This window comes from Pseudorca crassidens, chromosome 2 (genome assembly GCF_039906515.1).
Source record: "Pseudorca crassidens isolate mPseCra1 chromosome 2, mPseCra1.hap1, whole genome shotgun sequence".
NCBI classification, from domain to species: Eukaryota; Metazoa; Chordata; class Mammalia; order Artiodactyla; family Delphinidae; genus Pseudorca; species Pseudorca crassidens.
Window position 1 is genome coordinate 75,697,537 of NC_090297.1, and position 14,069 is coordinate 75,711,605.

General features: G+C 39.2%; 1 protein-coding gene across 2 annotated transcripts in view; it reads left to right on the plus strand.

Moving 5' to 3' along the window:
• The window catches only part of CLCA1 (chloride channel accessory 1), a 36,878-nt gene extending 23,475 nt beyond the window's left edge, over positions 1 to 13,403 (plus strand). The window contains exons 8-14 of one of the 2 annotated variants that reach the window (XM_067726779.1): positions 2,937 to 3,111; positions 4,932 to 5,038; positions 7,270 to 7,485; positions 8,046 to 8,307; positions 9,377 to 9,547; positions 11,788 to 12,027; positions 12,873 to 13,403. In XM_067726779.1, the coding sequence (XP_067582880.1) occupies positions 2,937 to 3,111; positions 4,932 to 5,038; positions 7,270 to 7,485; positions 8,046 to 8,307; positions 9,377 to 9,547; positions 11,788 to 12,027; positions 12,873 to 13,261 (1,560 nt within the window). In that variant the 3' untranslated portion in view covers positions 13,262 to 13,403. The remainder of the gene's footprint in view (positions 1 to 2,936; positions 3,112 to 4,931; positions 5,039 to 7,269; positions 7,486 to 8,045; positions 8,308 to 9,376; positions 9,548 to 11,787; positions 12,028 to 12,872) is intronic. The other variant, XM_067726780.1, reaches the window with a different exon arrangement.
• Positions 13,404 to 14,069: the final 666 nt, after the last annotated feature.

The following is a 14,069-nucleotide window of genomic DNA, read 5'->3' on the forward strand; positions in this document are numbered from 1 at the left end:
TTATAATCTTAGTGGGGGGAGGTTCATTAACTACACAGTCACATAAATAAGTGTATAATCATACACTAATGACTGCTATGAAGAAAGGTACACAGGGATCTAAGAGGTTATCTTCTATGAAGAAAAAAGTGAACTCTGAGTTATGGTTAAATATAGAGGTAGATTAACATTCCAAACTTCTGGGTATATAGGACCTCCTTTTTGGGAAATAAAAGAGGTTTATTTATTGAAATAGGAGGGCTTAGGAACTGTAACTCTAATTGTATTGGGGGTGTATCCAAAGATCCCATCTGATCATCCAATCATGTCATCCCTCTACTTAGACATCAATCTCTCCCCATTTTCAACAAAACTAAGTAAAATTTCTCTAACTAATATTTAAGTTCTTTTATAATATAGCCCCTACCTACCTTTCCAGGCTCAAGTACTCAGGAGTCTCTCCCAGGTATTCTATGTTTAAGCAAATTAGATCCCCTGCCCTTGCCAGTCAGCTTCCACACCTTTGCCGGGCCAGCTCCCCATCTAGAGTAATTTCTCCTCCCTCCTTTGTACCTCAAATCACACTCATTCTTCACACATCATCATAGACACTACTACTTCTTGACATCTTTCCTGATCGTTTCAACTGTATAGAGTTTCTCCTTCTGAATCCTATGAACATTTTTCTATTTTTTCTTAAACATCTCTTATGACTTTTGACTCTTCTGTCTTATTTCCTGTCATGTTCTTTGCTCAAACAAAACTTCTTCAGAGATAGGAATTATCTTTTAACTTCCCAGGCTGCTGGCACAATATCTTTTCTATAGGAGGTTCTCAATAAAAAAAAATTAAATTGAGTTATTTGATTACGCCTGATGCTTAAACGCTCCAAATATAGAATAGAATATTCTATATTTATTTAGAGGCTATTTAGGTCCATGAAATAAAGAATAAGAGGCTGAAGGAAGCTGGCTGGTCTAAGGTCTCAGAATCTAGGCAGTGTCTTGGGAAACTCTGCCCTCTGTCTGCTTGGGGCATAACACATCAATGGGGCTGTTCCCGATTTCCAAGCAGCAGCAGGAACATTTAGTTTTCAGCTCACACTGTTTCATGTTGACAGCGGACTCAACCATTCGCTTACGCAGTCTGTCCCTCTGGCCCTTTTATTCCACTCTGAAGGTCAGTTCCCTAAAAGTGGTTTTTATTGTGTACGCAGCCAGCTGCAAAACCCTTCTCCAGACGCCTGTGTGCACTTGGGTTCTCTTGCTTCTGCCACTCACCCATGCTTTGATTAAAGGAGCAAGTAAGGGAGGGAAACTGACATGTTGTACTAAACTCCTGCTATACAAAACCTGAGGGGAAATGACTAATGCCAGATGGCCTGGTGGTGAAGAGGGAACTTCTGGTTCTGTATTTTCCACTCCGATGGTGTGAGAGAGTATGTGAGGAACACAATTGGAAATTAGATGCTCCTCATGCCCAGCAGAGCCCGGGTACGGGGTGGGAGGAGATTGTGTGTGGCTTCAGGGTGACGAGGTAAAGGGCCTTGGATCCTGCACTGTCTCAATTTCCCCACTAGTCCCTGGGGCAGGACCCTGGTCAGGTCTGTCAGTGGTATCAGTTGAGCTGTGGCCACTGGGCTTTGCTTGTTTTCTTAGCTTGATCACGGCCCATTGGTCTTCCCCAGCTGACTCACCACACTCTGGTTCTCACTGTTGGAGCAGATCCCTGAGCACCCCCATGTCCTGCATCCAGCCCTTGGGAGGCTGTACACCCCTCAGCCTCTATGGCAAGATAAACTGTCTTCTTGCCTGCCAACTCTCAAGTCAGCTGCCATCCATTTCCCCTATGGACACATGGAGACTTCTGCATGTTTTCCATGACACATAGCAGTGATGGGGAATGGGACAAGGGAATCCAAATTGAGCTCTTTCTCTGGCCTCTCAGGCCCTGCAGCTTGGTCAGACTGAGGCTACAGCCACAGCTGACAGGCTCCTGGGCTCCAGAATTCTTCACACGGCAGCAATCACAGTTCTGCTCTCTTCCCTTGTGGGGCAGCCCCCTCTTAAAAGAAGTGGGGTGGAAGTCTCCTCTGATCTCATCTTCCCTTTCAACCTACTTAAGAGAGCCTTCCCTTCCTGAGAGTCTGGTCCAGAGAGAGGAGTTACTTAGGTTTGATTACTTGTTTCCTCTACTTCTGGGTCTCCCTTCCACTCTTTTTAAGGGAATAGTGAACTCTTGCCTTCCTCTTCATAAACATTATTATTTTATCTAATTTTCCTTCTATCATAATCTTATCCAACATTGGCATAAGGCATATGCTCTCTATACCACGTAAAAAGCTATAACCTGTGTCTCCCAGGAACAGTTGAGACATACGTGTCATAGGACAACTAGGAACTGGGGATTAATAGGAACAAAATGTTTTGCTTTAATCAGAGGGGATATTAAAATTTTTAATAACTCATGTGACCTGGGGACTGACCAATCAGAACCAAGGCCAGCCATAAACAGCTTATGGTAAGACTGGTGAATATCATACAAGCTAAAATCTGCCCCGAGTCTAATATTATTATAGTAATATATTAGTCCTCAGTATTATCCCCATTAAATGAGGGTAATTTCTGAAGGCATCTGGGAACCTCTGAAAGCCTGTCAAGGAGAGATCATGTGAAAGAAACTAGAAAAACCTTCTTTTCTGCTTAGTGCTGTCCATCCCTGGAACTGCCCTGCATCCCACCTTATTGAGTCTTCTCTGCAACAGGCTAACCAAGAGAAAAGACCATTGTCAAGTTCCATGGTCTTGTATCATTGCAAGACAGAGAGATATTTGACCATTCCTAGACACTTTTGTTTATCCCCTCTGGAATTTCTCTTCTCATTCCCTTTAACTGCAGTTTTCCCAAACACTTTGGCTACCCTGAGTATGACAACTCATGCCTGAATTATGTCCTTAGGTGATTAGGAAGAAATACCCAACAGATGGATCTGAAATTGTGTTACTGACCGATGGGGAGGACAGCACTATAAGCTCATGCTTTAATGAAGTGAAGCAAAGTGGAGTCATCATCCATACAGTCGCCCTAGGGCCGTCTGCAGCACGGGAACTAGAGGAGCTGTCTAAAATGACAGGTGAAGGATGACCTGCTAAGTCCTACTGTATTTTCTCTTCCACTGGACTGTGAGCTCCAGTGCTCTGGGGAGTAGGGGAAGGGTGGGATAGGGACAGATGGGGTTATCTTATCGACTAACTAGCTGCTCTTACCCCAAATGACTTTTAGAACTGACGCCACTCATTTATTTTAAAGCCTTGGTTCTAGGATTAGGGCAGTCTGGAGAACATGGGACCAGCACAGCACTCTAGGGAGAACTTGGGACTCTCTTCCCAGACACTTTATAAGGACTGGAAAGAATCTAATCAGTTAGCCAGGAACCACTCACTTCCAGTTGGCAGCTGGCCAAGAGACCAGGGGACACAGACGACAAGCCACTAACTATATAATACTATGATACAAGTGCTCTATTAGTAATAGAGGGTACAATGAGTACAAAGAAGGGAGCCTAGACTTTATCTGGGGAAGAAGGAGTGTACAGGAAGGTGACATCTGAATTGGGGCTTGAACAAGAAATAGCAGGGGAAGGGCAAAGGGCCTACTGAACCAAACAGAAGGTCACTCTGAAAATATAGAATATAATGCAGTTTCTTTGTAAAACATTCATATATTGTGCTTCTACCTTCCATACACATACAGTTAAAATATATCCCATCTGAACCTGGCTTCTTCAGCAGAGTAGGTTTTAATATTTTTTTAAATTTTTTTAACTTAGAGCCAGCATTATGGATATCAATTATTATGCTGAGTTGCCATCTAAGCCAGATAAAGTGACAGGACTCTTTGCTCCTAATACTACCTGTCTTAGGCTGAGTTTCCTAGAAGCAGGGCCTGAGAAAAGGATTTAAGTGCATGTGATTTATAGAGGGAGAGCCCTCAGGAGAAAGGGAGAGTAGGGAGTAAGATCAGGCAGGGGAAGAAGCTAAGCACAGATGTGAAATTAGAGGCTAGCTGAAGCCTGGTGCCACAGGGGGCTCTGGATCTGGAATTGCATCACAGATTTGGTACAATATTGAAAGAGAAGGCTGACCTTTTGTACCACTGTGTCCATCAGTCAGTGGTTATAGACTGTCAGGGCAGAGCAGGGGTAAGGGGGCATGTTATGTCTTTAGCTAGGGTGGCCCCATTAGGTAAAGACATTTTCTTGAATAGGAGGCAGCTATATGCCATTAATCTAACACTTAGAGCAGCTGGGGAGAGATGCAGTAGCCTAGAAAAGGGGATCTGGGTGAAGTACCAGTAGGATGACCAAAATACTCTTAGATTTTGGATGTCATTAACAGTTTTAAAGTGCTTTCTCATCAACTATCTCAGTTATATCTATTCTAAATAGCTCAAGACTACATGGTCTGGTATATCATCTCCTGTTTACTATACATAATACTTTTCTATAACTGTCCCCTGTCAGTTGTTATTTCTTACTGTTGTAACATACACATCTTTTCTGATTTAGGAGAAAACTTGAAAGTCAAGCTTGCTAAGATTATGTCTAAAATAAGAATAAATCAATACACTTGCAGTAAGGCTTAATGACTCATATGAAAGTGCATGACCTTTAAAACACCAGATTTATATTACTAGTTTTGGTCTGTCGGAGATTCTTGACTGCTTTGCAGAGAGCTGAAGTGGCCAAATGACTATGTTGCTGAAGCTATTATTTAATAGGATTAAAAAGTTAGTATCAGCTTCTGAGTTAATCTGGACACCTATTTAACATTAATCTATTAGTACTTTAATAACACAGTATATAATATGTATTTTGTTATCTTAACAATATCTAAAATGTTGCAAATACTTGCTTTCTAGAAAATAACTTCTGATAATGTGATTGCATTTTAGGAGGTTTACAGACATATGCTTCAGATCAGGTTCAGAACAATGGCCTCATGGATGCTTTTGGGGCCCTTTCATCAGGAAACGGAGCTGTCTCCCAGCGTTCCATCCAGGTCAGAGTTCTTCCTCCTTGGTTTTTCATGTTTATAAATAACCATAGCCAAGATGGGGAGTTTAATGGTTAAAAGTTTTAAGTTCTACATTCTTCTAGTAATGAATTAAAATTAAAATAGACGTTTCAGCCTGATATTAGACATTATTCCTAAAATACAACACTATTCATTTAAACAAGGCAATTAGTGTTTCTTGTTTGGAAACAATACTAAGTGACTTCCTCTTAGAAACCATCAACATAAAATATAGTGGGTCCAGGAATTCTTTTTTAACATCTGTTAACAAGCACCCATAGCAATATAATTGGCTCAGAATTTTCTTCAGAGTAGATCATCTCAGTATAAATTTTCTGGGACAAATGTGCAGGGATTACTTGGTCTATTTTTCCATTACCTCAAATCCCTGATATTTGCCAAGATTTTCATATAATGAATGGAAAGTGATTTGTACTGTGAAAAGCCCATGTTGTCAGTCCAGACACCTGGATCCTGTTCATGGGTCTGCCATTAACTGTGACCATGGGCAAAGAACTTTACTTCTCTGAGCTTCAGCTTCTCAGCCAGAGATGAACCAGAAAACTTCTACGGGCCCTTCTGCTTCTAAAATTTCAAGAAAACCAAATTTTCTTTCAAAAGTCTTGGGACAATAAAAAAAGGACAAATATATTTTTAAATGCTCTTCTCTAATAGTTGTAAAGGTTATTCACATGAATCTTTAAACTAGAGAGAGTGAACAATCAGCACCACACTTGTGTGAGTTGTAACTTTTATTGTGAATAAAATTAAAGGAATAAAAGCCAAATAATGACCTAATTATTGACCTAATTAATGACCTAATAATGACCTAAAAGCCAAATAATGACCTAATAAAAGCCAAATAATGACCTAATATATAGCACAGGGAACTCTACTCAGTACTCTTTAATGGCCTATATGGGAAGAGAATCTAAAAAAGAGTGGATATATGTATATGTATAACTGATTCACTTTGCTGTACACCTGAAACTAACACAACATTGTAAATCAACTATACTCCAATAAAAAAAATTTAAAAAGCCAAATAATGACAGATTTCAAAATAATAGCCTTTCTAGTCTATCGATGTAGCATTTATTCAGTCAAAGAAGACAGCAATTATACTCATTTGGGTTATCCTAGTTCAGATTTAGAATATTAAACCCAAGAGCCCGGTTTGGATGTGGGAGGAATGTGTCTTAGAAAAATAATTAAAGTGATGAAAGGGCAAGTTTACAGCCAGGCAGTTTCTGCCCATTATTTTTATATTTAAGAAACCAAAAAGGGAGAAAGATAGAGACATGAGTAGGACTCATTTACCCACCTGCCATAAGAATCATATCTAAGGGCCCCTAGCTTTCTTCATATCCCAGATCATAATCTACATACAAAACTAGAAAGTCTGGCTCCATTACCAGGCCACCCTATCTTCTAATGGATATCAATTTAAGGACCATAAATAATTATCTAGGAGATAATCCTCAAAAATCACATTTCTACAAAGTCTGGTTAGCCCTACCCCACCTCAACCCCTGCTCCACAGCTCCTTCATTCTACTTCAGACAACGAATCAGCCTTGGCCATTGATTTATTTCATTTATCTTCACAAGGACTGCAGTAATAATTGGCCCACAAATTAGTTAATTGCAATTCAAACAATCCATATGTGGGGAAAATAAGTCCTAGTTAGTCTCCTTAAGGGTTTATAGTCTAGTAGTGAGATGAGCTGTGTACAACAGTAGGTATAAAGCAAAACACAATGTGAGGAGATCAAAGGATTGATAGAAATAAGAGTCTATGGGAGATCAAGGGAGGGAGAGATTATTCTCCACAGTAAGTGAGATGGACATCAGAGAAAGCTTCATGGAGAAAGTGACTTTTGAATTGAATTTTGAAGGGTAGGTAAGGCTTAGACAAATGGACATGAATGTACAGACTTCCAGGAAAAGCAGAGAGTATGATAGTCAGAGAGTCAGGGATTCATGAGGATCATATGGGGAAGTGGTCTGGTTTGGGTGTAGGAATCAACATTATGGAAGCTAAGGCTGGAAAAGTAATTTAGAATTGGATCATAATAGGTCCTAAATATCAAACCAAGGACTCAGGCATCACTGAAGGCTTTTTAATGGGATAACTGAGAGTTGGAGACAGAATGGAAGAGACTATGTGATGGGAGCTGTATTCTCCAGAAAGTAAAGAGCTGTTTTTCTTAACAGCTTGAGAGCAAGGGATTAACCCTCCAGAACAGTCAGTGGTTGAATGGCACGGTGATTGTGGACAGTACTGTGGGGAAAGACACTTTGTTTCTCATCACCTGGACAACTGACATTCCCCAAATCCTTCTCTGGGACCCCAGTGGAAAGAAGCAAGATGGCTTTTTAGTGGACACATACATCAAAATGGCCTACCTCCAAATCCCAGGCATTGCCAAGGTATGGACTCATCATTTTTCCTTCTCACAATTTGATAAGATAATATAAAATTTTTACAGAATAATTGTAGCTTTTTAAATGAGGGTGGTTTCTTAAAAAAGAGCCAGTATTGAATGAAAGAGAAAACAAGGAAAAATCTCCATCCGGTGGAAATCACTCAGTATGACAGCAAGTCAAGAAAAAGGAAGTTGGTGATATTTTCTCCAGGTGCTAAAAGGAGAACCTTCAAATTACACAGCAGCTAGAGCTTTGGCATCATGAAAACTATTTCCTCTACCTCAGGAATCTGTCGATTTGATCCTGCTCTTGAGAAACCAAGGCTATAATAAGGACACAACTTTCAGACCTCATTTTTCCCAACTAGGATTTTCTTGGCAATAGAACCATGTACTTAGTCCAAATATACCAAAGTTTCCCTTGGCTGAGAGAGTATCAAAAATCTTCTTAGATATACTTGTAATGTACTTGTATTAGATGGGCTCTTCCTATAGGTGGCATTGAAGTCAGGTCTGTGTCACTTAAAGCTATTAAGTGGAAATGTCTCCATTTTTTTTGGCTAGGTCGGCATTTGGAAATACAGCCTACAAGCAAGCTCACAAACCCTGACTTTGACTGTCACCTCCCGTGCATCAAGTGGTACCTTGCCTCCAGTTACAGTGACCTCTAAAATGAACAAAGACACAGGCAAATTCCCTAGCCCTATGGTAGTTTATGCAAAGATTCACCAAGGAAGCTTGCCAATTCTCAGGGCCAAAGTCACAGCCCTGATAGAATCAGTGGATGGAAAAACAGTTACTTTGGAATTATTGGACAACGGAGCAGGTAACCACCCAAGAACTTGAAGAACATATCTTTCTTTTCCAAGAAGCAACCAGGGAACAGCAGGAGGGCATGTTGTGGTGAGGACAGTTAGAAGCAGGAAGTCCAGCACTGTGATTCTGGCTGGGGGAGATTTCTGCCACCCCACAATTCCTATATTTCAAATTGTTGGAAAACATGAGGAAGGGACTACCTTTAGCTTTTGTAAAGCCCCGAAGTCTCAGACTCTAGGGAGTTGTCAGTGGGTATTCCACACCCCCCAAAAAGTGAAGAAGGAAAATTAATAGATATTTTGTGTTAGGAGTTTGTGTGAAGATTAGACAGATGGATAGATAGGTAGATAGATAGATCTTCATTTTTTAATCTTCACCACACACTTTGGAGATATTATCCCTACATTACAGATGAGGAAACAGGCTTTCACATTTAAAAAGCAGCAGAGTTGGATTAAAGTATAGTTATATGTGACCCCCATATCTATGTAGATTCTATATTATCCTGCACCCAAAGGGAAAATTCTACCTATTATTTTTATATTTAAGAAGTCAAACAGGGAGAGAAAAAGAAAATTCTACATTTATTTTTAGAAGGAACTTGACTACTGTGAAACAAGTAACCTTATTAAAGCAAATTCTGTAAATGAATTTCCCACCTAAATCTACCCTAGTGAAAAGCCATAAATTAAAAAAAAAATCATATAATTTTTTTTTCTCACCAGTAACATATAGTAATTGAATTCAGTTCAACAGATATGTACTGAGTAGTTACCTTGTGCTATGTTGGTTGTAACAGAGGCACATGATTGATCTCTGAGTTCAAAAAAAAGACAACAATTCAGGAAGACAAGATGTACATGTATGAAACTACACACACACACACACACACACACACACACACACACACACGGAAAAGAAGTATACCTCATTCTTAACATAGTCAAATCCTAAACTCTCTTGGAGATAACACTGGATTATCTTTGCTTTAAAAAAATTTAATCCACGTATGAGTTGGAAATATACAAATGCCCAGTTACCTTTAGGATATTCATTAATTCCTTCATTTCCCTGTCAAGGTGCCGATGCTACTAAGGATGATGGTGTCTATTCAAGGTATTTTACAGCTTACGATACAAATGGTAGATACAGTGTAAAAGTGTGGGCTCTGGGAGGTGTCGATACAGCCACTCAGAAGGGGATACCCCAGCAAACTAGAGCCATGTACATACCTGGCTGGATCGAGAATGGTAAGTCATCTATAATAACATCCTTGGCTTGAGTAAAAGGCTTGGAATCAATTGAAAACCACTAAACCTGTGGAGAGAATGGTACAAACTTAAATCAGGGTTTCTCAACCTTGGTAACTATTGACATTTTGGCCACATAATTCTTTGTTGTGAAGGGCAGTCCTGTGCATTGTAGGATGTTTAGCAGCATTTCCGGCCTCTATTCACTAGATACCAGAAGCGGCCCCCACAGTCATGACAATTAAAAATGTCTCCAGACATCATTCACTGTCCTCTAGGTAATAACATAGCCCCCAGTTGAAAACCACTAGACTGAACGTAGATTTTGACCACCCTGGTCATCTCTTGTGCTTCATTTGCCTCACTTGTAAAATAGGTAATAATGGTAACTACCTCATGGGATGGTTATGAGGAATAAACAAGAAAATACATCTAATAAGCTATTGCTGGTAAATAAGAAGTGTTCAATAAATGTTTGTTATTATTTTAAATAAATCTTAACACATTTCATAATAAAGCTCTTTCTACTGATATAGGCATTTCCACAGAATCAAAAAATAACAATTTGGGGCTTGTTATCTGCATCAGTATCACCAAAAGCCCACTGTCTCCTTTTCCTCCTCTCTTCTGCTCAGACTAGGGAGAACAGTAGACGAACCTAATAACAGATAGCATACTGAGCCCACATGTAAGCAAGTGGAAAAATTACGCTCCAAGGAACACACAGTCCCACACCAATCTTAGTTACAAACACTTGTCCTGGACTAGAGCTGGAATCAGGTCCAAGACTGAGTCCTGATAGGTTCCAGGACTTGTTTTCCATCAATCTGCATTCTGTCCTGGACAGGTCTTGTCCTAGTGCTGGTGTGTAGTAAGAAAAGCTCTTCTAAGAAGCTTCACACTGTCCTCTTTACTTGAGTGTGTGATCAGTAAAGGGAGGATTCTGAGACATGTGGTGTGTCCTCACGCAAAAGTGATAATAGGAAAAAATGCTTTAAAAGACACCATTGCTTCCAAAGCTCTTTTACATATTTCAGCTTATTTTATTCTCATTTGCCCTTTTTGTTGAGTTAGGGAGAGAAGTCAGGAGAAGACGGGTATAGTTGCTATATCTAGCATTATGCTCAGTGTTAACACTTACATTAATATAGCTCATTCTCCTAATTATCGCATTTTACAGATGGAGAAACAGAGGCTAGAGAGGTTATTGGTCCACATTACTAAAAGTGATAGCACCTGACTTGGCACTGGGAAGCTATGCTCTTCCCCGTATACCTTGATGAGCCTTGATACCAAGAAAGACATTCTCTACTGGTGAATTGAATTAATCTTAAACCTGCTAAAGTATTCATTTCATCTTTGCCCAAGACCAGATTAATGGGTATAAAGATCAATCTGTCTTTACAGACAAAAGATTATAAGGGCTAAAGAAGAAGAGTTTATGAGAAAGTAAAACCGGAGTAATGCCATGTTAAGGTATTCCAGAATATTTTTATTGAAAAGAAAGTCTGAGAATCCCACTGATTGAGCAGGCCAGGGTATTTTTAGAATTTCAGGATGATTTTTGTACAACCTTTCAACAAGAATGTGAAGCAAATTGGGATTGCTACATGAATTAGATTTCCATGCATTCATTGAGAAAATCAAGTTTTTCAAAAGCACACAATTTTAGAACCCCTAACATAAAACATTTTGTGAGAAACTACAATCTAATAAGAAAGACAAAACACAAACATGGAGAAAAAAGAGAAAAATGCACAGAATTATTAATCAAGGCAATTCTTGAAGGCCCAGATAATTGATTAAGAAATAAATAGGAAAGACAATGAAACCCCTAGTATTACCCAGGTGGAAGAGATTGCTTAAGGAAGTCTGAGAAGGTTTAAAGCAGAGGTAGTATTTAAACTGACCTTGTGTCAGGTTAAGAGTAGGATAGCAAAAAGTTGGGAAAAGAAACAATTCCAGGACAAGTATGTTTACAAAAAATAAATTATGAAAGCTATTCCACTAAATATCCAGGAAATAAATATATGTGAGACAAAGAACTGTGATTCTCTCTTTGCTTTTTTTCCATCTGATGCAACCTGATTTGGGAGCTTTACAACAAATGGTTAAAGTAAGTTTTGTGTGTGGGAGGAAAGAAGGAAAGGGTAGAAAGAGGGTAATACAATAAAAAACAGAGGGAAGTATAGCCATTTCATGGTGGTGTTTACCTTGCACTGAGGAATTTTTTAATGCAGGTCAAGTAAAATGGAATCCACCAAGACCTGAAATTAATAAGGATGATCTTCAAGGCAAGCAAGTGTGTTTCAGCAGAACGTCCTTGGGAGGTTCATTTGTGGCCTCCGATGTTCCAAAGGCTCCCATACCTGATCTCTTCCCGCCTTGTAAAATCACTGACCTGAAGGCAAAAATCCAAGGGGACAGTCTCATTAATCTGACTTGGACGGCTCCTGGGGATGATTATGATCACGGAAGAGGTAAGCAGAGTGTGGTGTGGGCCCTGTAAAAGAGTTTAGCAGCCAAGCAGAGAGGCAGAGGGCGTGAGGCAGGCAGGCATGTGGTGATGCATGTGGAGGGATCTTGAACATCCTCTGAAATGAAAGCTTAAGTTTTTTAAACATGAGAAGTTTAGAATCTGAAAAACTGGCCAAAAGGGGTGTAAGATGTTTCAACCAGGAACAGGCAATCCTCAGTTTTTTTCTGAAATCTTGGCAAGCCGTTTGCTTGGCAATCTTGCCAATCTTGCTTGCTGCTTTAATAAACCTCATTTTTAGTAATGACCCCTGGAGAGAATGGGGAAAAGATCATAGATATCTATGGAGCAGAGCTGTCCTTTGGAAGAAATCTCAGATTCTACCAGAGTTTTCCTCTCAAAGTATGGTCTGTGGACTGCAGCATGGGCATCAGATGAATGCTTGTTAGAAATGTGGAACCTTAGGCCCCACCCCAGACCTACTGAAACAGAATCTGCATTTTAAGATCCCTGGATGATGTGTATGTACGGTCAAGTTTGAGAAGCACAAATAATAAAATAATAAGTGGTAATTAACCTCCTCTCTCAGTCAGGTGCTATGGCCAGAAATACTGACCTAGTCTTTATTTAAGTCAAGCCTGATCCAGTTTTACATTTATCACTCTGTCGGGATATAAAAATAAGAATGTAAAAGAAGATACTAATGCTTATAAATATGGACCATCAATTACATTTATTTATTGGTATTTTATGGGATGGTGATATTGTTTCTAACAGATTTTTAAAAACTTCTTTAAGACTTGAGAATTACAAGTCACATCCTTTTTCTTTCTTTCTTTCTTTTTTAAGCTCACAAGTACATCATTGGAATAAGCACAAATATTCTTGATCTCAGAGACAAGTTCAATGATTCACTTCAAGTGAACACCACTCACCTCAGCCCAAAGGAGGCCAACTCAGAGGAAGTCTTTGTGTTTAAACCAGAAAACATCACTTTTACAAATGGCACAGATCTCTTCATTGCTGTACAGGCTGTTGATAAGGTCAACTTGAAGTCAGAAATCTCTAACATTGCACAAGTATCTTTGTTTATTCCCCCAGAGACTCCTCCAGAGACACCTAGTCCTTCTCTTCCTTGTCCTGATATTAATACCAACAGCACCATTCCTGGCATTCACATTTTAAAAATTATGTGGAAGTGGCTAGGGGAATTACAGCTATCAGTAGCCTTGGGCTGAGTTTTCCCCCAAATAAACAAATCATCCATCTTTTTTTTGATCATAAAAATTTATAAAATGTATTTTAGACTTCTTGTATGAGGCAATTTAATGAAATAAAATGCTAAACAACCAGATACATATGTATAAAAACTACTTAGTCAAATCCAAAAGTTTAATTATTGCTCATTTATTAATGATTTTGAGTAGTAGAAAGTAGGGGTGCTTGCATCAATAAATGGAAGTATGTTTTAGTTTGATTTAAGGAGCTTTGTCAGTTATAAAAGAACATGTAATTCTATGTGAAAGATGCCAGAAAGGCCCAACCAGGTCAAACTATTTAAATATAAAAGGCATGGCTTGTTATACAGGAGATTTGGACCAACATCACCAGAATTATGTTTTCTTTTCACTAGATTTGGGCAAGGATGATGCATTTAAGAAAGAGATTGCATTGTAGAAAGAAATAACAGCATGGTAAGGGCTCCATAGGCATAGAAATGTATGTAATATGCATGCAATTACAAGAGTTGATGATCCCTAAAGCCACAGTGGTGGGACATGAAGTAGGAAAGTAGGTTCAGGCCAGGTGTGAAGGAAAGTGATTGAGAAATAAACATTTATTTTGTACTTTGTGCCAAGTGCTCTACTAATGCCTTATATGCATTACTTTATGTAATGCAATTCGGTTCATTCAGTAAATGTTCATTAGATGACTACTATATTCCAGGCTTATGCTAGACCCTGAGTACAAAAAGATGAGCAAGATTTGGCCTTTTTCTTATAGGCGTAAAGAACATTTGAGGATAAATCAGTGCTATGCTTGAGA